The sequence below is a fragment of the Lineus longissimus genome, chromosome 1 (genome assembly GCF_910592395.1).
Source record: "Lineus longissimus chromosome 1, tnLinLong1.2, whole genome shotgun sequence".
Classification (NCBI taxonomy): domain Eukaryota; kingdom Metazoa; phylum Nemertea; class Pilidiophora; order Heteronemertea; family Lineidae; genus Lineus; species Lineus longissimus.
The window spans coordinates 2,032,180-2,058,988 of NC_088308.1; the positions used below are offsets into that span (position 1 = coordinate 2,032,180).

At 41.7% G+C, this 26,809-nt stretch overlaps 2 protein-coding genes across 2 annotated transcripts in view; both read right to left on the reverse strand.

The window, feature by feature from the left end:
* Window positions 1-400: 400 nt before the first annotated feature.
* LOC135484374 (uncharacterized) lies at window positions 401-4,391 on the reverse strand. Its single transcript, XM_064765772.1, has one exon. It carries the CDS (start codon window positions 3,063-3,065, stop codon window positions 1,050-1,052), a length of 2,016 nt encoding a protein of 671 aa, XP_064621842.1. The 5' UTR covers window positions 3,066-4,391; the 3' UTR covers window positions 401-1,049.
* Window positions 4,392-5,302: 911 nt separating this feature from the next.
* The window catches only part of LOC135484382 (uncharacterized), a 58,686-nt gene continuing 37,179 nt past the window's right edge, over window positions 5,303-26,809 (reverse strand). Inside the window, exons 3-5 of the mRNA XM_064765785.1 lie at window positions 25,821-25,934; window positions 11,528-11,665; window positions 5,303-8,119 (exon numbers count right to left, since the gene is read on the reverse strand). Of these exons, the coding sequence (XP_064621855.1) occupies window positions 7,824-8,119; window positions 11,528-11,665; window positions 25,821-25,934 (548 nt within the window). The 3' untranslated portion in view covers window positions 5,303-7,823. The remainder of the gene's footprint in view (window positions 8,120-11,527; window positions 11,666-25,820; window positions 25,935-26,809) is intronic.

The following is a 26,809-nucleotide window of genomic DNA, read 5'->3' on the forward strand; positions in this document are numbered from 1 at the left end:
CTAATGTTCATGTTGGTTCTTAGCTTGGGAATCTGACCTCACTCTCGCTGTCTACCCGAGGATGAGGAACCAGGCACTGGCTCGTTGTCACTGCCAAGACGAAAAGGATCGAATGCATCTCAGTGATTGGACAAATCGAAAGGACGTCAATACTATTGTAAATCCCTTCTGAATATGATTGGTTGGACAGTTATCTCTGACAAAGTAGAATTCTGATTGGCTAGCAATATTGGAAGCACGGCCTATTGTTTGCCTTCAACTCGAGTGGCCAATGCAGAGATGTCAGGCATGGTGAAATCAAGGGGCTTGTACTGTAGTTTGCTTTCATAGAGACTGTCGTGACTTTGAGATCGTCTCCGATTCATTTCTGGTTTTAAGGTAACTCAAAACGAAAACTACATTTACTTATTAATCAATATCATTTATTTACTACTCTCATTGCAGGACAAATTGTCGTAGACGTTGATTGATTGATGAATACATTTCAGTAATTGGCAAACTAAGGATGCAATCACCAGCCAATGATGACCATGAATAGTGAATGCATGCAGGGGCCGTTCATTTAGAACGTACGCCCAATTTTCAACTTTTCAGTGCTCCATCTCTGTTACACCAAGATTTAGTCTTTCAATCTCTAGCATTTGCTGCGGAGCGAAAGTACGCCAATCATTGGTCTATCGATCGAATTCGTCCACTTCGTTATTTTGAGGAGTGTTTTTCTAAAACTCTGCACTATAGTTAGTCATAAATGTTGCTCCAAGTATTGAAAATATTGCAAATGAAAATACAGCCATTGCCAATGAAGAAGGAAATTAATCGATAAAACGTGGTACAGATTGAAGACTGCGGTGACAAATATCGATTTGGACAGTTCAACTTTCCAATGAGTATGGCGAGTTTTCTGACGGATGCCAAAGTGCCTATTGGGGTAGCAATCTATGTCAAAGGAAACGCCAACACTTAGTTGGAAATGATTTTCACCCCAACCGATGACTTTCGTCGAGCTAAAATGGCAAGGCATCAATTCATGGAAACTCAATCAACCCGCCTCAGACGACTATTGCAGGCACCTCTAACTCATTTTCCATCTTAGAATGTCTGACATGTTTCGCCTGCACCACCTGAACACGCCGCTGAACAGATTCCTCTGCTTTACCCTGTTTGTCCTTGCCACCAGGGGACGCCCTTGCCGCCTTGGAAATTTTCCTAGACGGCCCATTTGCCGGGGAGGTTTTCGCCGCCGGGCTCTTGCCCCTTGCGCTCCTTTTCCGTGGTTTGGGCGTCCTAGTCCCGCTATCCTTCCCCATGATGATAGCTAAAGAAGAGACACCCGTTTTGCGCTTCTTTTTCGATTTCACTGGTTCCGGTTCCGGGGTCTTCAACCGCGGTTGTTTGACAACACTGGACCTGAAAGCTCTAGATTTCTGTTCTGAAAGGACCGTGAACATAGAGTGCATACCACGGTCAGTTGCAGCATGCGTGTGGGGTGTTGGGTGCTTCATATGGTGAGTATGCCCTGAACCATTCACAGGAGCTGGGTTATGCGCTGGCGTGGCAACACTGGCAACAAAATTGCCCACCCTCATGCCTTCATCAACCTGCGCGAGAAGAGCAAATGCAGGGTCGTCGTAGCCTGCAGAATCCTGGGGTGGTGGGGGCCTGTACAAACTGTTCATGCTATTCGAGACCGAGCTAGTGCCCTCTAAATTCGACCGAGGAGTGGCAGCATCAACATTATTATTTGCATTCAGAGAGTTTCGAGAATAGGATACCTTTACTTGAAGGTTTGACTCTGCCCTTTGACCCCTTATCACTGCTCCCTTAGGTTGCACAGTGCTAGACGGCGCCGAGCGCACCGAAATGTCTTTGCTACTACCGGTGTCTGTCGCGTCGCTGACCCGCGAAGGCCGCAAGGCCACAGACTCCTGAGAGCGGGTCATCCCGCCAAGCTTTACAGCCACAAGCCCCTTCGCTTCCGTACGTTCAAAAACAGGCATTTTACCGTTCATTCTATACCACTCCTTCTCCACTCGTTTCAGATGAGCCTGCTCCTTTTGTCTCTGTTTCTGTCCGTCCTCGTACCAGACAGTCCCACTCCTATACAGCGTACTATCAAACTGTTTATTAGAAGCACGACCTTCTTTTCGAAGAATATCAGCAAGTTCAGCATATCCTAGCTTTTTCGAATATAAGAAGGGTGTGAGTCCGAGCCTGTCCGGAATATCCACTGACAATCCATACTTTTTCATCGTGGCCACTAACATTTTAACAACAGAGGTATTCCCCGATATCACAGCATGATGCAGCACCGTTTTTCCTGATTTGTCTTTCTGGCTGAAGTCGATATCTCCTTGACACATCTGTAGGATCTTTGCCACCTGTTCGATTCGATTCAAGCAACAAGCCCAAGCAAGGACGCTGCGGCCAGTATCATCGTCCATAGCCATCGGGTCCGCGTTCCTTTTCAGAAGATACTTAAACATACTCTCACGGTGTTCAGCGTCCTCGATATGCAACGCGGCGACAAGAACGCCATAACCGTCCTGATTCTTCGAAGAAATCTTCACACCACATTTCAGAAGCGTCTTAACCTGAAAAAACCGTCCATCCAACACAGCTTTGAATAACTGTCCCGACATGGTGAAGTCCTGCTTGGGTTTCGTCCAGTCCAGTTTACTATCTGACACCTCACTGAACTTCGCCGACTCCTTTTGTAGTTTAAACTGCAGGTAGTCAACCGAAGAAGGGTCTTTAGCTTCCGTTTTGTTTTCACGCTTAGTGATATTAATCCCTGATCCTTTCCACTCGGGTCGTTTTGCCGGAGGGCCCTTACTATTTGTACTGGGCCTAGCTTGTTTTGCGTTTTCCTTCACTTCGTCCAAGAAAGCCGAATACTCATCACCAGGAGCTATCGGTCCCTTCTCTGCCACGTTTGGATCAGGTGGCTTCTCGTACAACTCACGCAGAAACTCCACATAATTCTCTTTATCAAGAGTCGGTGCACACTCCTCGATGTTTATGTAGCCAGTCTTTATCTTGACCCTCTTACCTTTAGTTTTAGCCATGTTAGTGTCTTTCTTTTTACACCATACTAAGAAAAATGGACAATGAAATCATGACGTAGTTACAGGAAATGTCCGAATTATGAATCAACTGGAACTTCCGTTATCCTTAGCTGGGAGAACTCACATGTTTATAGTATATTACTCCAAGTTGATTTGACACAAGCCACAATATTGATTCAATGTCAAACAGTGCATTCCGAGATCCCTGGTCACGAGAACCAATCAAATTGAAATATCACAAATCAGTCAACCAATCATAATCGCGCATTGTAGCTTCTTCCTTCGTCTGTCATTGGAAACCGTGTTACACACAGTCTTCTTCGTCAACATATAATCCACTAGTATACCATTCCAATGCCAATCGCTCGTATCAATATTTATCTACCACAAATGCTACTCAGAAATCCATTAATACCTATACACCACGTAATAATGCTTTCGTCCATTTGCGAGATCGTTCTATGAATGATTTGCCTGACCTTTTTTGAGAGATTGCCGAGCGACACAGTAGGTCATGTTAGCCTACCCACAGCATGTTCATGTGATTTCTGCAATGCCATTAATCCTATCCTGTCATTCTATACGATGGTATTGTCCTCGAACTAAAATAGGCTTACCTTAAAGTGTCTCCACGATATCTTGAAAGATGGCAGAAACAATTTCCCAAAGCTTGCTTTGCAAATCACCAAGGTAGAGTGATTTCAAAGGTCTCTGTCTTTGCACAATGTTCACTTGGAGTTCATGGAAAGGTATTTTCTGCTATAAAGAATAGTTCACTATTTTCATAACCAATGCATGGGAGAGAAGTACCTTGCACAATGCACAAACACACCGTCTTCTCCTCACTTCCACTCCAACTCTGAAGCAACCACATTGAACATATCGTGAACTCTGTAGTTTAGGCGCAATTTGAAAATAAACATTCGATCGAATCACAATTTCGTGGATCTATATGTTTTCCTTCGTACTTGAACCATCCTCGACCGCTATGTCCCTGTTTTGAGTTGAACTACACATGTACAACGAACCTGAAAAAATCATGTCAGGACTCCAGCGCGTTACCTACCATGTCCATGTCTTCTTAAAACAGTTGGAGGTATTTGAACATTAAAGCTTTTTAGCCGTCCGTTTCGGTTGGAAATTACTTGGCATGTCCAACACCACCAGGACTGTCGTGACAGTAATCGTTTCAGAAGTTCTTCGTGTCCCTTCGATGAGTTTGTAACATAACCCAAGATAACCAAAAGAGATCGAATGTTATCGTTAGTTTGTCAATCAAGCCTGAGAAAGAAAGGATAAAGTTCCGGAATTGACACAAAAGAAGCTAGCGGTATTCAACCATAGAACAGAACTGAGAAAATGAAAGCAGAGAATGAAAATCAGATAGACAATGTGCATGTAGAACACATTCGTGTATGTCATGTCAGTTCATCATTGTGAAAGTACTTGTGATGTACAGTAGAACCTCTCTATTAAGGGCATCCTTGGGACTGAAAAGTACTGTCCTTAATAAAGAGGTGTCTTGATTAGAGAGGTCAAATTGAATGGCAACAACCTATTTGGGAATAAAATTAGTGTCCTTAATAGGGAGGTTGTCCTTAATAGAGAGGTGTCCACTAAGGGAGGTTTTACTGTATTTGAACTCTTCAAGATTAGCAGATAATCTCATGACCCTAAACGAACTTTGATATCAAATTCACTTGGTCATCAAATAATGGATATGATCTTTCTGGCAAACTTGATCATAATCACTTTATGAGCGTCCGTGGGTCGATCTCTAAATATGAATGTTGTATTCAAAGATTTATGAGCATTTCAGCTCTGCCATCTATCGGAGGAGGTGCATTCTTTGGACAACGATCCTCCGCCAGCTTGTTATCTGACCATGTCGTTTGTAGGAAGCACAAACTGAAAATACGAAGGTTCCCCAATGATAACTTGAACACATAACAGGAGAGACGATGGAACAACCAACCTCCGCCAGCTTGTTATTAGATCATGTCATTTGTAGGAAGCACATCCTAAGAATACTAAGGTTCTTCAATAACAAGTTACCATTATGCATTGGAGACCACAGGAGAGACGATGGTACAACCAACCTCCGCCAGCTGGTTATCAGATCATGCTCGTTGTCGATCGCCCCTGAGGCACAAAGATAGTACCCATGGCATTCAAAGCTACCAGGACCAACAAGTTAAACATTCGGAGTAAAGTAGGAAGATAAAAGTTATTTCATCATTATCTTTATTTCAAGTAATTAACAATTCATAACATCTTGTGAAATGGAAAAGTGTTTGGAGGTGCACGTCGCCGAATGACAAACACATCAGCTGGAGCAGAAGCTGTCAATAGCATTCCGCGAAGATGACGTCACTGCAGCTGCTGCCCTCTATTTCCCCATCGCTGAATTGCAGGCAATGTCGGACAAACATGCGGTTTCGTAATGGATTCAGGCTTTCTAACTAGGGCAGTTAGATTCAATCTGGCACATGTCCGAGTGTTGGAAATACTACATAATTGTTCTGAATATTTCTCTCTCTGACTCTATGGTATCATTCATGCTAAAAACAATGCAGGGTCAAAGATAATTGACTTTGAAATAAGCTCAAATGCGTAGAAATAAGTGTTGATGTCCGACTGTCACGTGACTAAAACGTCATGAATATCTTATTCAAATGACCTTGTGAGCTATAAATAGTAACGTCGCGGAATGCTATTGGGCTAAGTTAAGAATACCATACCTATCCCGTCCAGTTCACTTGTACATGTGGACAAACTGGCTTGTAAGGTGAACTTAAAAAACTGTGTACACACGAAGATGAAGTATAATTCAATGTGCACGCTTTATTGAAGATTTTACTGTTTAAGAAAATACCACATGATTAGAATTAAGAAAAAAAACGGAAAAATGAGAGGAAATAGTTGTGTGCTGGATAACGCATTTACAAGTGAATGAAGCATGACCAGGACATACAATATATACTTCTGTACAATAGTTGCTTTGCGAAGAGCTCCTTCAGCAATGCATTACGATCATAATAAAGGAATAAATGCAAAGGTAACACCAAAAGTGCGTAATTCAGTAAGACAATGGGTTAAACGTTAAGGAAAAGTAGTAAGACCGATTGCCGGTGTAATATCTGTGGCTGTTCCCCATATTTTAATGTTCTATACAATAGGCAGCTAGAGAGACCACAGCCGGCTTTTCAATAAGGGGTATACCACGGTGGGTAAAGGTATCGGTTTGCCTAAAATATACGTGCTTACATGGAGAGGAAATGACGACATAAAAGACACAGACAAAAGATTAGATGATTTCGAGGGGCGTAAGGCCCGCATTTATTATTTTCATCCGAGTGTACCCATCCAACACAGAAATTGGAGAGCCTTGTTTCTATTGTGTTGCAAAGGTAAACCAATACCTTTACCCACCTTGTTAACAGAGAAAAACGTGACGACAGAGCTTTCAGCGTTGCCAAACAATGAGGGCAAACACTAAAGATTTTACTGTTTTTGAGTATTTCCGTTTCAGACTGAGTGTTTACTCGAGCATACATAAAGTGACACTATAGCAAAAAGCAATATTTTTGAAAAAGATTTCCACACCGAAACACCTGCTGGCAGTTCACAAGAAAATTCGAGATGAAACAAATTTCAAAGATAAAAACAAACCTTTGAGATGAAACGTGTTGGAGATCAATTCCTATACAACTATCATAGAAAAATCTTATGTACATAATATTTACAGCCGTGAGCAAGAAAAATACTTAATTACACACACGCATAAATGTTATGCGTCACAGTTTTGCCAATAAGCTGGCGCAGATATCTCAAATGAAGGTACTGTAGATTGGTTCCCAGATTGCCCGAAAGATATACATGTACTTATGATCGGCGATGCGCCACTTTAGTGGTCAAGCGAGTCATATCAACGTCACTTCATTTTCTCCACAAATCAACGCGCGGCTCTGTGACCTTGACCTTTATGGAAGTGGACAATCCCGAGACTGAGACATCCTATTAACTGTCGGACGATCGGGTACCAATCTAAAAATTACACGCCTGCACACCTTTGTCAGCAGTTCCGTCTATATTGGGCATATGTTACTCAAAAAGAACCCTACAAGTACGTTCATCAGCATTACTTTCCAACCTGACGGGGACAGACGTGATTTCACTGGGCGAATTTGCCGCAACAGTAGGCCTAAGATAGGCTTAACCTCGTTAATGTATCACAATTCAGTTGCATATTTGACATAACATTTACAGCTTATTAATTTATAACGATACGTCAAGCAAGCAAGCAGAAAATTGGAAATATCTTGGAGGAGATCATATGCCGTCCTCTTTGGGCCACATGTCCTCTGTCTAAACCCAAAGGGTCAAGGTTACATCGTAAGGCCAAGGTCATTCACCACAACTAAAATCAATTTGCCTCAACGCAAGGCATTGGGAATAAGATGGGTGCAGTGTTTAAAATGAGAATATGTAGCAAGACGTTTTTTCAATCTTCAAATTTCAGGAATTGGCACAAAATAATACTTGGCAGATTTAAACATCTTTGACCCTCGAAATAGTTTCCATTTAAAACATAAGTTTCTAAAGCACCAGTCAGATGGGTTGATAGTAGACAGACCTGGCCTTATTCAACCAGCTCCATCCTTATAAAACCAACTCTTATTCCGAAATTCTTCATCTGAACTGCTTCTTCGAGATACTAGTAATTTATTCCTGAAACCCATGCCGCCTCAACCACTCTCATACATAATCTGGAATCTCAGTTTCACCCTGGTAGGCATAATACGTCCTCGCATGCATCTTACTCGGACGGTACTTAATGTTGATGTCTTGAGCCTTATGAAGCCAAGTCCACGCACTCACGAAGCATAACACCACACAAATCCATGCCAGCACGAAAGACCATCCGTAACTGTAGACTCTAGCACCGTCTATTATCCGCTTGAAGGGCACTGTTTTCCCCTCCATGAATTCCCGTCTCTTCAATAGGTGGCACTTTACATGGAATAGAGCAATAGATGTTGTGAGTGAAATACCTGAAAATATAATCAAAGCAAAATGATGAAGTCGTTGTTTCAAATTTTTTATAGGGTTTGCAGATAGGTGTATCATAAAGCCAGACCAATGTATAACACAAATCCTGACTAACTCAGAGTAAAGAACTGCATCCACAGGCGTATTTTTGTATGGAAACTTTATTCAAACTCCATTGCAGCGCAACCAATCATTTATATCAGGTGAGCCAATTTTTGCCGACAGGTTTGACGCGAAATTATTGAAAATCTGTCAACTTTGCTCCAAAACGTCAACATGACGTGATGAAACCTCGGCTTGAACCTGGCCGGGTGAAGCGTTGTCGTTAGTTATTTCAGTCACACCCATTGAATCTAATAGCCTCAGACGTGCTCCCAAATCCACCTTGATTATTGCCTGAAACAATTGCGATTCGAGTGTAAAGAGATGCATTCAAATCAAGCCGCCAATTGGAAAGTGAGCCTTCCTGAGGGAGAGAGCTAGCTGAAGGTAGAATTACCTCTTTAAATGACTGATGTGGTATAGCTGCTTCAATGTTGTTAAGTGCTGGACATGATATCATGATATAACATGAATATACGAAAGGCTTTCGATCGTCAGTTTCTGATAGTTAAAAGTTTGCCATCGTTGATTTGAACTCCAAGCTTGTGCATCATCCACCGACATCAAATTAACACCTACTTATGATTGCAGATTTGTCAACAGTCGTGGGTAGGGCGAGAGCCAAAACGAGGCAAGGGCAAAAAGTGAGGTCCAATATCAATGCTTGTTTATACGCAGTTAATATGTCATCCAGATATTCTAAATATAGCTTGAATGTATCCCAAGAGATTGCGACTGGCTGCCCCGTTATTGATGACGATAGATGAAATCAAATAGCCTATTGTGGAAAGGCCATTCGATTTGCCACTAATAGATCATCTTTAGGATAGCAATCCTTCTATGTTGTCAGAGATGAAAAATGATTGCGTTGTTGGAATCGTTCCGATTTTTTAGCAGACGACAGGGCAATTTTGGTGACGGGAAACAAGACGTCAGACCCCAAGATAAACTAGTCCAGAATCATAAAGCTGGCCCATAATACAGCAACAAACGTAAGTTTTGGGAGCGATGTATCTCTCATTTTCGCATAAAATGACCTCAAGTTGAAAGAACCCACGTTATGAGGTAGACTGAATGTACAAAACTAAACGCGTACCCTGAAAGGCACATTTACAAAACAACACCATAATAGCATAATAGCATAGGGAAACCTCCATGCCCACATTCTGAGTGTCTTCTTTTTCATTTGCCAGAATCGAGAATGACCTGTCAGGAGACATCCGACACGCTCTGGCAAAAACATGGCAGACGTAGCTGTCAAAATGATAGGTTATCAGAGTTCTCGGCCGCTGCATGGCGGTCAAACACACGCACCGACCAGGCGATCAGTCTGGTTGCTTGTCTCTGCCGAGTAGTCGAGTTGGCTTCATTTCCACCACGGACCTTTCCCTTCCTTTCCCTTCCTTTCCCTTCTCAGAGATGCATGCACTTGTATTCTGCGACTTGGTTATTTTTATAACCTCAGCTCTGTGTTCTAAAACACCTCGGTTATAATGAATGTAGTGTCGTTTCATATGTAATATACAGTGCCCTCGTTTTGGCAGGCGCGGTTTGGTGACGCAGGGCTGATTGATCAAGAGTGCAAAAGCAACGATGTCTACAACCTTCGACGACGGCAAAAGTTCCATCGTATCTGTGACGAAGCCCATATTTCTCGTCACACGCCTTGACAACCATCTGTGCTGACACCTAAAGGTAATAATTCTGGTGTTACCCCTGGCTCCAGATGCGGTAGCACCCGCTCTGACTACATTTTAGCACCTCGTAACGGCAGTCACGAAGCAACAGGTAGACAACGGTACCTTGAGCTCTGGTAATTTGTTTCTCGCGAGATCATTTACAAGCCAATAGGTTTCGGTTCTCTCCTCATGAAGAATTTGTAACCCCGGCTAATTTTGAAAAATATCGATTTTCCACGCATTTTCCCGCTGGAACACCAAACTATCAGAAAATTTAGAGTATATTTGGCTTTACGCCTCCACATATTAGGACCTCCTGCATCAGTGCCTGATAACTGTCGTCTATAATACTAGACTACTGAGTTCAAAGCGAATAATTGGTAGCCTTAAGATGGCTCAGGCTTTAGACAAAATATTCCAATTTTACATCATCAGTGATGGAGCTCCTCACGGCAACATTAAAGAAATCGTGAAATAAAACACGACGAGTTGGTCTTGCACCTGGTCACCGAAGAGCAATGCCAAGCTGAAAAGCCATTTGTAAGCAACGACTGAAAGATTCTCTGATGTGATGAAGTGGGGGAGTTCAAATTTGGGTGACGTTGGAAGCATTTCTTCCTCCAAACCCTTATCAAACTGTTGTACCTGCATTCAAGTGTTATGTAGCATATTTGGTTATCCCGCGGTGTTTGCGCTGCATATCTCCTCAATAGGTATATTACTGCACTCCATTTTGATATGGACCACTTCATTAGACGTGAAAGCTACTTGTTCCGTACCACAATAAATGCGTCAACTTTTAAGATTGTTCATTTATTAGACCGTTTCCATCGGGAAATGTCTTATGATGGTTTCATCGGAAGTTGCGGGGACACACAGGCTGAAAGGTTCAACTTAGAATTTGACGAAACTTTAAAGAAAAACATAGCTTGTAAAAAGGAGCACGGTTTTCAAGAGGAATTCTTTACATTTCTTAAATCAATATCTTCACACCCAAACACGTTGTTGTTTAATTTTGGCGTGCCGCAGCAGGCTGCACGGAAATCCATGGCATCGGCGTTGTTGGCCTGGCCTCTGATCTTTCTCTGATTAGGTTTAAAAGGAAAGATTAAATTCCGAAACTTTCGTCGCCAAGTGTCGCCAAACTGTTGATCCGGTGAAATTGAAATTCCTCAGTGCCACGAAGAAAGGCATTTAGGAGTCCTTAATGGAACTCACAACCACTTGGGCAATCAACACATAGGAGATATCATGCATTCATGATCACAGTAAGGACTTGTTCCCTACGAAAAACATGATTTGCATCCATTCCGAAAATCACTTTACTTCCATAGTCACCATGACCACAAATTTTCTTATGAAGTGCGTGCTGTGAATTTCAAATATACTTGTACATAAATCTATTTTAAGACATGACCAGTGAAGATCTCGTTTCAGAAGACATAAGGCATGCGGAGAATTTCGAATCGCTTTCATATTGAATAACTTCATGTTGTCGTCATGCGATCACGATGTCATCACAAGCTGTTTGTTTCCGGCAGCAAGTCGGCTCATATGGTGACTGAAACCAATTAAAGTGGTTTTCGATTATTTTTCTTCCATAGTTGGGTTATAAGAGTTATACGTTACCTGAGGCGAGGGCAGTGGAAGATGCCCCTATCATGGCTCGCTTGTCCTTGCCCACAGAGCCGTACATCCCCGCTATAAGGCTAGACACGATGGAACAAATACTAAGCACGGATAAGGCAAACGCGGTGCGCTCCAAATCTGAAAAAAACAAACCAACAAACCTTTGGAAATATTTCCAGAGAAACATATTTGGGAATGTGACATGGAGAAAGATCTCTTTGTGAGTGACAGGAGGGGAAATGGCAAAGATATTTGGAGCGCCTATGTAATCAGGTACGACAAAAAAGCATCACGGGTCTGCAAAGGAATTAGAAACGGTTGCTATTTTTATGATTGGAATCTTGGGCAACCAGAACTTATCCAAAACATGTTTAACATATTATTTCTCCATGTCAGGGTACTCGAGTTGTGGGTATTCGGTGCTTTCTGGTTGAGGTCTTGTTGCCCTAAGATTTCAATTTTGGTAGGTTTGGCTCGGAAATGGAGAGCAGTCATGGATGGAGCCCGGATTTACATAAACTCCACCAGGTTCCACGAGTGTTCTTCAATGATGCTTTGAACAAAACCTACCAATGAAAAAGGTTTTCATGGTTCTGCAATATTAGTTTTTGTTTTACGTTAGCCATGAAGTGACGTGGAGTGTCTGGTAAGTGAGCCAAGAACACGTGCTACATTGACACGCCTGTCAATACCATTAGTAACTAATTACATACATATCCCGGTACTTCAATGCTTTACTGATACCAGACAATTAAAATGCCTTATTGTAAACGTTCATGTTGATTAAATCTCTTGATGCAAAGGGGAGGCTCTCGAGTCGGTTATTAAACCATCTGATGGATACTCCGAGTGAAAAAAATTTTTTTAAAAATTGTAAATTCAAAAATCGTTACTTTCTCGCGGCAATCGTCACAGACCTATGATAATGCATGTACTTTACTAACAACAATACTTCTTTGAAATACCTGTAGCTGTAGGAGCGCACGGATGCTTGGTGCTCCAATTGACCGTCTCTTTAAAACCAAACAGATCGTGTATTCAGAGCGAAACCACCTGTTGTATATAACCTCGTCCTGAAGCGGTTATGATGACCATACCACCATCGCTCATTCAGAAGCGTTTTCTTGGACGAATTAGGCTCCTCACGCAACTCGCATCTGGGTAGGGTGTCTCTCTCTTAGGGGCCTTTTGATAACGGCAGAGATGAGAATGCTCCATTGTCAGAGGAGACGCATAAGCGTAGATACCGTACAGAATGTGGCTGTTCTACTCTTGATAACATCTGGGTGAAATTTCGGAGATCATGAAGTGACAACAAAACCAAGAAGAGGAATGCTAGGGTGCAAAGTATAGGCCAAAAGGTGGCAAAGAGCAATCATACTGGAGAGGTTGACAATGCATTCGTTCACTCTTTAGTCTTTTTTTCTCGCCATAACGTGTCAACAGAAGCTCTATCGCGCCAATGTCATGAACGCGGACACTTATGAGATTGTCTCAACATTACTCAATGACGATCATTCGTGTCGAGAGTGACACACCGACGCCCCCGATCAATCTTCACTTTCATCTTAGTCACCCAGAATGTTTGCCCAGTCAGGCCCACGCGGAAATCTTACGCATTGAGCACTAATGAGCAGAAATTCGTATTTGCAACAGCGGTGTTCCAAATAACATTATCCCTAACGATTACCTAGGGCCATTTGTAAATCTTCAAAGATGAAATCATCGTATTCTTAAAGAGCTTGTCCCGTTCAGCGCGGACAATATCTTGGCTATAGACGTCAGCCATTCTTAGAGCGACAATAAGCAAGTTTTGTGATGCTATGCGGTTAGTACGGTCCAGCGCAACAAATTGTCAACTGGAATGCACTTTTTTTGATGCATTTTTCATTTTAGTGGCTGTTGCTCCTTATTCAAATATCTGTGTAACCAAATCTGTAGCGCGTGTATAGGCTACAAAAACTGTCTTCTGAACGGGAAAATTAACATAACTGGTTACAAAATGTACTTTACTTCAGCGCAGCTATTAATAATCATTTTTTAAAGGATATTCTATACTGGCGAGAGAGAGATAACAGAATTACCATTTCCATGACCGAAACAATGTCAGAATTACAAATTGTTCCTGATGCAATCACTCATAAGAACCAATCTAATTTGTCCTGCAATGTTTCTGGCATATCGCAATCAAACTTTGCGTTCTGTGCCTTAACCGTTTATTGTTGTTTTGAGCGACGAATGCTAAAACCATTAAACTTAAACACCATACAACGGCAAATGATTAAATTCAGCAAATTTCGGATGGACTTAATTAAAAAGCTGTACACAGAAGTGGTAATCCGCTGTAATGAATAAGATTAGTGGCGACATTAGCGACGAGGGAGCACGACTGGAATGGAAGCGCATGGCTTATGGGGGTTGTAACGGCTTCACTGTCAAGGGAACCGTGAGATTGCATGCTATGTTGGTCGTAAGTAATCAACTGTGGTATCATCTGATCGAGGTCCAAACTGCTTAGCACCTAGCTCGCCAAATCATCGCGCCAAGGCAAACGTGTTAGTTTTCTTTCACACTGAGCTGCTTTCGGAATCCGCTATCACACTTCGCTGATCCTCCGTGTTCCTACTGTAATCAGAGAGTCGGACGATAGGCCATGTCTTAACTAAAAAAAGCCCATAACATGCATAAAAGAAACTCCGCCGTCATGGCCATGATGCACTTCCGCTCAGTCTCTAGACCTCCTCGCAGAACAGACAGCAGGTAAGCATGACCTCTAAGTCCGTCACCGCTACACTGACACTGTTGCCTCCCAATTCTGATTTCTGATGAGTTTTCTGATTTACTGTGTATGAACATGAATGATTGACAAAGTAAGCTTCGAGGATGAAATCAGGCGAAAATATCATCGATTCTCTCCGTGAAGTCATAGCGTGGACATTTCCCTCAAATCCGAGTGTCCAGCGAGAGACCCAATGTGCGTGAATTAGAAGCTAACGTGGAAGCGACCTGCCTATAGACAACACTGAGTCATTACAATACATGTTGATACCCTGACCATATTCTCTAGAGAGTAGGCGAGACACCGGATATTGACGTGGAAAGCATTTCCAGGAAACCAAACTCGGAACTGTCTGAGACCTAATCCTTCGGTATCTCCCGAGATCCGTAGACAAAATCTAATTTGCCAACAATATGACATGATCACCAATATTCCCATCGATTCTATCTGCAGAGAGATCCTAAGAGATGGCGAAGACAACTATATACATTGAATACGGGTTTCGCGAGACTTGGACGATATTTCTATCTTATCCTGTTGAAGACCAAAGGTCAGAAATGGAGGAGTCTGTAAGAAAACCTGGAATGGTGAATCACCCGAGGAAGAACTGTTGGAGGGCAGAACAATGATTTGTCGTGCTCAACTTAGCTGAATCATGGTCATTTGGGCGCGCTTTGTTTTGTGGCAGGCGATGACGTCTCGTGAAACCACTCATTCTTTTTCGCCGACTGAAGGATACTCGCCAAAACATTAACATCCAACATTTTCCTATTCTCAAGAGGCATTAGCACGCAACTTTCGCTAAGAAATACGATTACCAGAAGACTATGTGAAAATCGGTTTCATTTGGTCGCTTTCGGTTTGAGTTAGTAGTCTATTGCTATACATTAGCTCGGCAAATTACATTGAATACTCTCGAGGCTTACGTGATCGAATTTACGTTGTTAGACAGTTACCTATTGTCAGCTAAGGTGGTTCCACTTCTAGTTTATCGAACTTGTCTACCACCTTCGCTTTCGTTAACACTTTTGTATAAGAAATACCCGTGATGCAATTCCCTTCAGCACAAGGTTGTGCTCTGGACAATATAGAGGCATATGTTCCTTAATATCTTACCGAATTTCAGAACGTATGTTGTGAAATGTCATCTTATTCCAAACGCTCAGAGAAAATATGCCCACTATTTGATACTTTTATCCAAAAACGCTGCCAAAGCGGATTTTTGTGTTTGAGTAGGCTCCAGTAATGAGTCAATGCAGTGCCGTACACTGCAGCGTTTTCACCATACCATGGACTGCAATGTACATGCACTGCGCAGTGTAACGCAGACTGTAAGGTCATGTGTATATCAGAACATTGTCTATAAATAGCCCCATCAATTCCTTGAAGGGTTACCACTACTGCTACAGTATGGCAACACTGTTTTTGGTTTCCCCATTTGGCATCTCCTCTACCCCTGAACATCATCTGCCGTAAAGCAAACTCCAGTAAAGTCCAGTTATTGCCGCCGAATATTTTATTCATTGCTCCCACAACTATATATTTTGTGTTGGGAATTGATTCGCTCTGGTTGTTGCTCTATAAATAGCGCATCTTGCCAAAATATATTTGCGCAGGGAGTGCGATCGATGGAGAAGATGTACTTGGTAGCGCCTTAGATGAGATAGCTGAAGATTCCTGCTGTATTTACATGAAAATTGAAGGACTTCCGACTCCTTAGATGTCTCAGGGTGCGATGCGATTTTCTTCCCGGTGGTTTGGACAACTATTGCTGCGAGGTGATGGCTTTTAAATGATAGATACATGTAGTTGCATTACTTTATAGTTTTAATGGCTTTTGACAGTAAGCAAGATAGCCACTGGACAACGGATTAAAACGAACTGCGTATACCCACGTTTTGTGTACACCATACATAGCCTGTCACTGCGCAGTTTCTGACATTCGTTCACGTTCAGTCGTTTTCACATGAGGTATCCAAACCTTATTTGTTAGATTACACTCGAAACGAGGCGATGACTGAAGAAAAGCCCGATAGTGAGCGAGGTTGGGATTTTGAGAGTTGTCCATACCGTCCTTTTTTCGGACACCACCGCATGGCCCAGAAACGAACAACAAAGGCAGCAGCTGCCGGGAACCAAAATGAAAGACACTCAAATCCGTTATGGAAACACACTTGTGGATGTACCTGAAAGCAAAGAGTCCTTAGCTGAAATCTCGACCATGGCCACCGGATATTTGATTTGTGATTGGACCATCGCTCATCAGCATGCTCCCGAAATTGGTTTGCATTATTGATACATCCCGCCACAGGGACGAGGTGACCAGTTCCCCATGCTATCATTTGCGTTTTATGGTCAAATGACGTGCCACGGCAATAGCAGCACAAATAATGTATAACGCCCAAACTTCTCCCGGAGGTAAGACATATGAAATATACTCAACAGAATGCACTTAGAGATGACAAATACAATAAGTCTGGCAGCGTAGATGAAATGAATAGAACACGATTGCAAATTGGCTTCTTTTTAAATAAATTGCATTGTATTTCTTTGGAAATAACAAAGGAGAAACTCGTTTCTAAAGGAAGCAATTCTCGTCAGAGTTTACTCGCTACAGAAATGACTAGAAAGGCAATGCTACAACAATCGACTGCGCGTCTTCAATCTTTATTATGAAGTACATTGCATCTTCTTGTCTTGTTAAGCACTCGAGATAACGTCCGATGAATAAGATGATGGGAAGTTGCGTGATGTGCAATATACTCCAAGGGGTGCACTCATCGACGACGAATAGCAATATTGCCAGAAAGGGGAAATTAATTGAAAATGATTACAGTTTTGTTTATTTTTATTCTGTAATGGGAATAACAAAGGTAAACATCTCTTTATTAAAAGAGTGAATGGCTGTCATCAGTCTCATTGTATAAAGATGGGAGATGATATTGATACAGTAATCGAAAAGTGCCTTTATCATAGTGCATTCTTGTCCATTAAAGGGAGGGTGGAAAGAGCTGCCTAGCAACAACGATACATATACTTCTAGTTGCTACTTGCGACTGTAATCAGTGACCTGGGATCCTCTCGAGCCCGACTTTACCCCGCACTGCTTCTTTAAAGGCCATTATTTCACCACCAAGCTTTTATCCTCCACAGGCCCTAGAGGCAACCAAGATAAAATGCCAGATGAGAACTTTGGAGAGCCAACTAAGACAAGGTCAAGACTATCATTCTGTAAGGTTGAGGGTTGAGGCAGCCAGAGTGATAATAAAAACTGTGCGGTCAACGCGGCGGATGGAACAAGCTCACAGTGTTAACTTAAGTACCAAAAGTAAGAAAGTACATTACGCCCAAGAGAAATATGTTGAAGATGATTTAGCTGCAGAGCAGCAAAGCACTCATCGTCAAGGTCACTCCTTTATGACTAGAAATAATTACATTAGGGTAACTACCATAAGAAAGCCTACAAGCTCAGATGACACCACAGGGTGACATCCAGCTTACGTTAATGGTATCAGAAGAAAACGACTGTCATCCGCGTGTGGTTCCTCAGCTCCTTTTATGTTTTTTAATACCCTTGCCAGTAACTAGATCCTAAATGGCGCAGTATCCTATTAAAAGCATCTGCGGTTGCTAATCTTTGCTTTACTGTAAGTTTCAACCTTGCACTGATAGATTAGTGGACATGATCTGAGGTTTAGAGCTTTTCATATCTTCATCACACAGTGTGCCACAAAATAGACCGGAAGGGTGCCTTTGCTAATGTCATAGAATTCACGTTGTCTAAGGTTTGTCCTTTCCCAGCCACCGTACATGTCAAAGGAAAGAACCATATCATTTCTTTTATGAAGGCACCCCGATGCTCCGTCTGAAGAAAACGAGATTACGGTGACATCAGCGAGACGAAGAGCCAGTAACAGAATTGGGCATCAGTTGAGAAGGTGTCCGCTGAGAGAGATTAGTTTCTCCTGATTCAGTTTTGCGGTATGATAGGACGGAAAAGGCGAAGATAAAAAGGAATTTCAGCGTAATATAGTTGATGTATACGTTGACCAGAAAAAGTCGATAAGGTACCTAATTTGTCCAAGTTATACTTTGTTCCCTCTTCAGTGCCTTGAGGATCACTCGGCCATTTTTACATAAATGTGGTGAGATTTAACCAACTAAGGATAGTCTCCTCTTCGCAGGACTGTAGCCTAGGGCAAGCTGGTCCGTTCAGCCTTTGCGATACCAAACTCTTGGAGGCCAAACTACTATAGTAAATTTGTTGGAGGGAAGATAAAATACAAGTAAAAAATTCTCGTCAAAAGACAGAGCCGTTTATAGTTCGGTTCGATTCCCTGACAATTAGGATGATAAAATGCTAAGTGCCAATGGAAATACGTGTACTGTACATGTATCGTCATGCCCTTTGAGATAACACTGCAAGTCGTTCCTAATGAAATCACGGATCGTCATCTTTCCAACGGACACCAAGCTTTGTCTTTGTCCAGATACCAGGGATTGGCCTTACATTATGATATCAAGACGGTTGATGGTTACTAATGGGATTTTATAGAGCTAATATGAAGGAATGGTATACAGTAATTTGGTCCGATGCTAATGCAGTCGAATTATATCTGGAGACTTGGGCTGAGGACATTATGAGAATATGTTTCTGATCAGCAATTGTAGTCCGTCCCTGTGGCTCAATCAGTTAGCGCGCCCGGCTGTTAACCGAAAGGTTGATGGTTCGAGCCGACCCAGGGACGAGACTTTTTAGGCGAATTCTTGACCTGTTTTGTTTTGTTTTGTCAACATCTTGCAACTTTGACTGCCAGACCTTTATTATATCATGCGATTTTGTATCAAATTTACTTTGGCTGAGCGTACCATGGCAACTAATGAAAGTTCGGACACAACAGAAGTACCCTGATTGCATATTCTTGTTCATGTTTGGATAATATTACCAGAACAAACCAGAATATCGGTTCATCACCTCTTGTTGACTTGTATCCACCTTCAAATAGCAAAACGTGCCAGGTTCGTGAGGGCAGAATTTACTTATACGGTCAAAGTAGCCTAAAATAGCCAGGATGATAATTGTTGGTCAGTACTTACAGGTCATTCACTCTTTCAACAATGATTGCGCACGATCAAAAGTGATCCATGCAGCTTTCATATGATAGAGCCAACAACTGGGATACCACATGTTCATTGTGATTGGTGGTTAGTATTTACCGGCCACTTACCCTTTCAACATAGATTGCTTTTGCACGAACAAATGGAATCCAGCTTTCATATGGCAGAGTAAATATACCGGATTGACTCGTGTTCTCAATCCATTTGATATTGGAAGGAGAGTCACACATCTATCAATGGCACCGGTTTCTTTACAGAAGACAATGGGTACTCGCTTGCTCGTCTTCTCAATTGTTTTCGCGACTCTAAGTACCTCGATTCGATCCACCTGTTCGAAATGACTATACAGCTCGGACATTTCGCAATAAGCTGTTCTCTTCTCCTTGTGTTTGCTAAAACATCGACGTTGCTGTATCTAGGGAAAAGAGTCTGTATGGTAATACTAATTCAGTTATCCTAAACGTGATCTCGTTAATTCTCGACAGGCGAGATAATCTAATTCAAATTGTGGAACGGGCGTTGATTAGGGATTGCGTTACTGTCGGTCTTTGTTATTGTGTTCTACTAATTCAAGATTCTTGAAGAATCTGTGAAGCAATTTGGAATATCTTCACGGTCTTTAAGGCAAGGCAATGCCCTTCCAAAGATAGCTGCCGAGTTGGTCGACCGCCATTTTGAACTGCTCCCGACCAATCAGCGTGTTTCCCTATTCGTCAGGAATACGAAAGAAGTGTACATACATCAGTACATGCGTACATAATTTTAGCAGCTTCTGTGGGTTAGCGAGATGACATCTAGAAATGGGATTACATGTTCAAGAAATCCTTCTTCGAACCGATCCGAACCGAGGCATGCGATGGTGAATCTCCAGGGTGTTAAAACGCGGTGGTTATTTAGAGAGATTTGCCATAAATCATATTGGGTGTGATCCCCTTCATCCAGTCAGATAAGAAAATCGAAATGATAGATGACATACAGCGCTGTGAGTGGGACTGCAGCAGCGGAATGTGGTCAACAGGAGTAAAACTTGGATGTCAAGGCGTCTCTCGGGTGTATTGGCGAAATACTTCTTTTATTGTCTAAAATGTCGAGATTTTCTTGTCGGCAATATATCGTATTTTGCGAGACCATTCTATCATCTTGCTTAGAAATGTCCAAACCCGAATGTCAATTGATGGTGTTTCTAATAACTTTTGAAATTATTATTTCCGACCATAATGGAAACAACCATGTTTTTTTGCATACCAGAGGTACGGATCCTACATATCTATAAATCCAAACTTCAAAGAAATCAAACCAGTAGTTCACGCTCCAGAGCTCCCAACGATGCGGACAAAACGTTATGAATGGACTTTAGTTGATTCAGAAAACACCCTGCTGCCTTCAAAATAGAAACGCATTTGATGTTATCATTCCTCGTGTTCATTGAATCAAAATGCTCTCACTCTGGCTCTAAATCTCTAAGATTATTGCTCTGGAATGTTTTTGCAATTGCTTCTTCTGTCGATCAATATTCAATTCTGCCGGGACAAAATGGAACTGTGTCAATAAGGTGGGCGAATGGCAACGGGCGATAATTGGTGCCTCCTCGTAAACGAGTTCTATCTTCAAACACTGCCATTTCGACAAAAGATATATGCTCGCCAACGCTTGCGATTTTCCAGTGTAATGCGATTTCGAATCCATTTCAAAATTTTGCGATTTTTGCATTGGTACAAAGCACTACCATGCACGGTTGGAATCGCATTTGGTGGAAATCGATCCTGGCCCATCGTGAGGAAATCGGGGATTATGTTGGCATGCGATTCCTTGATAATAGTTCTGCCCTCAATTTCAATGGCCAATTGCGAAAGCCAAAGCCAAAGCGAACATGAACACCTGATTTCTTTAGGATGACCCTCACCTGCCATAAGCCGAAGACAACCATGCGGCCAGCGACACATTATTCAATATTGGTCAAAAGCGGTCCTCGCGTGTAAAAATGTAATTTCGTGATCTGATCGTTCTGCTCAGTCTTGATGGCACTTTTAACCTCGGGCGACGGGCCGAGATGAAAGGAGGAAAATGATTCCGCTACAGATACTGAAGGCAATCAGTTGACATGGATGGCCAATATTAGTCTAGCCAGAAACTTCCATGAGGACACCAATAATTGAATCAAATGAATCCGAAGAAGTTCTTTATGATCATTGCGAGAAACGGGTGAAAATTTGGATGATAGCTTAATCTCATGAGGCATGAGGCAAAATCTCATTCAGTGAAAATCTACCAAATGAGCAGAATTCAAAGCATGTGGCAGAAATCTGGCAAATAAAGTTTCCTCAACAAAAACATTGGAATTCACAATGGGGTATCAATCATCCTCACTCTCGAACAGCTTCAAAAACTTGATTAAGAGAATAGAAAGCATAAAAACGTTACCGTGCCCACAATAACAAGGTAGAGAGGCTTAGCCTTGCGTGTGATGACGTCCCAAGGGTAACTTCTCCAATTGCCAACTCTCGCGAGATTTCATTAGTATTTCCCGAGACTTGAGATCGGCGCCATGTTTGGTAATTGCCATGGTGATTGTATTATTGTGCGCATCTCGTGGGCTTCGGAACTCAAATTGAAATTTTCAATCCGTTCAACTTTGCCATTTATTAATGTCTTGGGAGGACGTGACAAATACAATTAAAACGCCTCAGAAGAAAAGCTCATCAGGTTTTATTCCCGATAACTTGCGAGAAAGCCGCTGTATTTTCTTTAATTTAGGATGCAAATGGCGTTTCTTTCATCTCCATGTTTCTTTTTCACTGAATTTGTTCAAGTTGAATTTCTCTGTGGATACGGTTGAGGAAACAGAGTACGGATTATTAGGGAAGGAAAATGGGAACTTCTTTGTGTGACATCAACTGGTCGATACTCACAATGTATGACACAGTTTATGCGAATGATAAACAGAAAGGTTAGGGAGATGTCATTTGGGGGTATCGCAACCAGATATGACAAATCGGATCAAGAAATGATTGATGGCGTCCTCTTGGACAATGGCTGTGTCCGCGATACGTCCCTTCAGATGAGAGATAATGTCCTGGATTACACTCAGAGCCTGTTACTGTCGTTGTAGCTTATTAGATTTTGTTTCTAAGTGGATTCGGGATGTCACAAACGCCTTGACCACCTCTCTGTCAGCTAAGTACAAATCTGTTTGCATAGACAAAATTGAGCAGATTGGTTACCATATGTATAGGGTGAAACTGGAGAACGACTGTTGCTCCCATGGCAGCTATATAGCTGTTTGAGTCTAGAGGACCTCGGGATGTCAAACACGCCTCCTTCGATGCGCCTTTGACAACTGCAGAATTGGCCAAGCACCTTTAATAGTATAGTTGACTCCGTGATTGATTACGCACTGTATGAGGAAACTGATCGATTTCATGTACTTATACTTCCGGTTCGGCCATGGATTTTGCGGCATTTTCTCAAGATTGTCTTGATATCCTGCCGACATCTTTTGATTTTGGTATACATGTACTTGCAAATACTTACCAATATGTGGAACCTTTTCACGAAGTAGAAGTACTTCTATACATGTGCATTTGAAGATGTCGCTCGGGTTTCTTACATCCACTAGACACTATAGAGATGTCTTTTCTGAAATATCACCACATTACTGTGGACTACTGAATGTTATTCCAAGGTCCGGGAGTTGGGCTGAATGACACAATGTCACAACAAGGAAAATCATGTTGATGAATTGCGTGAATGTCCGGGCGTAAATCACTTAGCAAGTGGCGGGGATGTTCTACCTAGTATCACGATAACTGCTTGACTCTAGGTGATACCGAATCGACAAGTGGCATGCCACTGAACCAGACACATGTCTAATGCTTCATGTGTGTTCACGACACAACAGAAATATTCTATTGCAAAATTGAAAATGTCTCTACAATTAATCGAATCTAAACCAAAACCCGCTAGATTCCCTCATCCACACTCACGGTCTATGCACAGTAACACTCAGTCTCCAATATCGAGGATGACAATTTCGTCACAACCACTAATGGACAATTTCCGGTCGCACAAAGCAATAAAAACTCTTGTTGTGGATTTTGCGGCAAAAGTGGACGTTGCAGAATATTTCACGCGCTGTAATAATATTATGAAGTTTGTAAATGTTGACTTTGTTCTCTGTGTTTCTTCTCAAGGGAGTGTCAATATTTTAATACTCGTTTGAGACTTCATTCGCAAGAACGTGTTTACACTGAGACCAAATGAATCAAGAGGAGTTGAAATAGCCCAGCGGGTAGTACTGAGTAGTTGACTTACTTCAAATTAATGCCTTAACGTGTTTTTTTGTGTGTGGAATACCAATTAAATCTGATGAATAAGTAATAAGATAATGAAGAGAAAAGTATCGATTATATGTCTGTGGACTTAGTTTGTGAATGTTTTACGTGCACTAACTGCTTATGTCAGAATGTAATTCCATGCAAACACACCTTTTATACAGTTTTATGATGAATATTGATAATCATCATTATTAATAGCAGTAGATCCTGACACAATGATCTACTGCTAAAGTGTTATAGGACATATTTCATGCCGATATACAGGACTTTACTGTGGTGACAGTTAAATGACACAAGCGAGGATCCAGGACACAGGCAGGTTTGCTTCTGCTGGGCAACCTGAATAACGACCGATATTCTAGCATTGTATTTATCGTCTGCCAATCTGCAAAAAACCTCCACCGATTTCCCAAGCGGTTAATGTAATCATCGTGTTCAAGTGTTGTTCTACAAGTTTTTTTATGAAACTAATCATTGCGATGGAATGGGTAAATATGTTTTGCGAACAAACATGCCGAGCTATGAAACTGTACAGAGTGTACGGATTAAGTGGACCATGTTCGCAATATCGACATTAAAGACCCTTAATAACACATCAAGCTTGAAGAGTTGTAATGTAGCACGTATTAATGAGAAATTACTCAATGAAATGGACAAAGCGATATGGTAAATGATGCATCGTTCTATGGGTGTGGTCGACGTGAAATGACACGAAAGAATAATAGCGCTTGGAACTCTATACCAACAAGTCAAGCTTTTTCCTTCATTATTGATACATTCTGTAGTGAAACAGTTTGATCGAAGTCAGAAAGCACATAAGTCAGTCGAGTAGGCTCATCCCAATTGTCAAGTATTTTGCCATCTACGTATATATGCAGCTCATAGAACTGTTCATCTGGCTGTTTCTGATCATGATTGACACTCTATTAGAATATGACCAAGACAAATAATATGATTTGTACCGACTTCAGACTGCGTGGTGATGGGATTTGTCAATTTCCAAATTAAAGGGGGATTTGTAACACGGCAACGGATGGCTCTTGCTAACATGGTGGATGAGCGCATATTCCCCTCGCAAAAAATCTGTCATAACCAGTACTCGTTTTTTCTCCGAGGCAATGCTTTATAACATCTACCTCACATCGAATTCGGATGAAACAGGACATGACCTTGAAATATCATTCAGTTCATAGTAGTTCAGTTTAGTCTCCTCTTCATTTACTTCTCCAACCAGACCATAAGCACAGCTCATTACTCTCAATCAATGTAATCAATCAGCCCATCCATGTACAGTTAACCTTTCTGTCCGATGACAATCTATACATTGTGTGTCTCAGAGAATCTCCAACAATAACCATATAATTCTCCCTATCTATTTCAATTACAATTTGCAAGCCTGGCTTTCCCGACCAAGTGGGGTGCATATTAGGACAAGATGTACAGTCATCAACAGTGCAAAAGATGTACTGTACATTCAATGCTTGAGCACTATATACATGTACATGGTCGACAGCGCAGTTTGCACCGATCAGCATTAACTTTAGTTAACTCTATAGTTCGCTGTGTTAGGTAAAAAAATAATCTGACAGGCTAATTGAGAGTAAAACTTAAAAAGAAAGGTAATGGAAAGTCTAGCTTTACTCGAGCTGTCTGCATTTCATTTTTTAACTTTCAAGTCGGTTCCCACGTTTATGATATCATTGACTTCAGTTGAGGCCCGATATAGAAACTCCAAGTTTGATGGTTTGAGATACAAGCCGAAGATACGAACACGAACCTATGTGATCCTCACACCACAGCCGTCAATTGATCTAATGATTTTTCGCAGGTTAGCAATGATGACTGACTTTTGTTTACACTTTTAGAGATAACATAGGCACCAATGTTGCTGAACGATCAAGTGCAAGGTTTCGCATCAGTCTCAGAAGGATTTCAAAGATTTAGGAAAATTGAAGTCGGGATGTGGCTTCAAGTAAGGCAGTCTGCCACAACAATATTTCAACTCCTTCGCATGTGAGAGCACCAAAGCTAGATGAGAAGATAACGGAAAGTATGAACTTACGGATTATGACGGGCAGTTCAGTTGCTACGTAATCGCCGTTCCTACTGTTTGCAATAAAGTGATGGCACCGTGCGTGTCGCATATCAGCAATACCCAGTCGCCGGCGGACTCCAGCTAAAACGAGAAAAGATAGAATGTGGTTGAAAATATTGAAATGTTAAAAGTGGAAGTTAGAAGTTGCACCTGAATTAAAAGTATTACCAAGCTCAAATCAAGTGTTTGCCAGTTAGGCACAGAGTAAACCTTGCGTTCAAAAGAGTAGTATGTGCACCCTGCCCCGTTATAATTCCATAAAAGCCTTCGCCTGGCTGAAAAAGAAACTGGTTTCTTTCGTATCCAACCAATCACTATCGGGCTCAGGCAAGCCTGTTTGGTATAGAAATTCTAATTTACGGCCTAGTGGCTTATGTGTTACTTCTGAAATTGCACGAAACGAGAAGTCGCGTCGAAAAGCTACAATTTATGTACATATCACCATGAAAGGAGATGATTTGGTGATGGTCTGATGGCAACGTCGAAAAAACTCGTTCGCCAACAAATCATCTTTTCATATCCTGAACGACGAATTAGACCAATGTAACATCCCTAGCACGAATCCTCTTACGGGGAAATTGAATATCTTTCGCAGTCTGAGCGAGTGAATCTCTTCGTTTCTTCCATAAAATATCGTGGGGTGTTGATGCAAAAATCTTATCCTCAGCAAAGTACGAGTCAGTGTGACTTTACCTAACCCACTTGTACATTTCCTGTACTGTGCAGTGTTTACGTATTGGTATTCACCATGAAAGTTAGGTGGGATTGTTTTTATGAATTATTAAAGCAAGAACTCCAGTCATTTACAAGGAGTTTCCTTGCAATATTAATATTTCATGCAGGCTTGGATTTCGGTGCAGCGGTGGTCTTGTTAGACCAACTTTTCATCTTATCATGAATATTTCATAGATGGTTCCCAAGCCTTAGAGTCTTATTTCATCAGGCATGCGATTTGA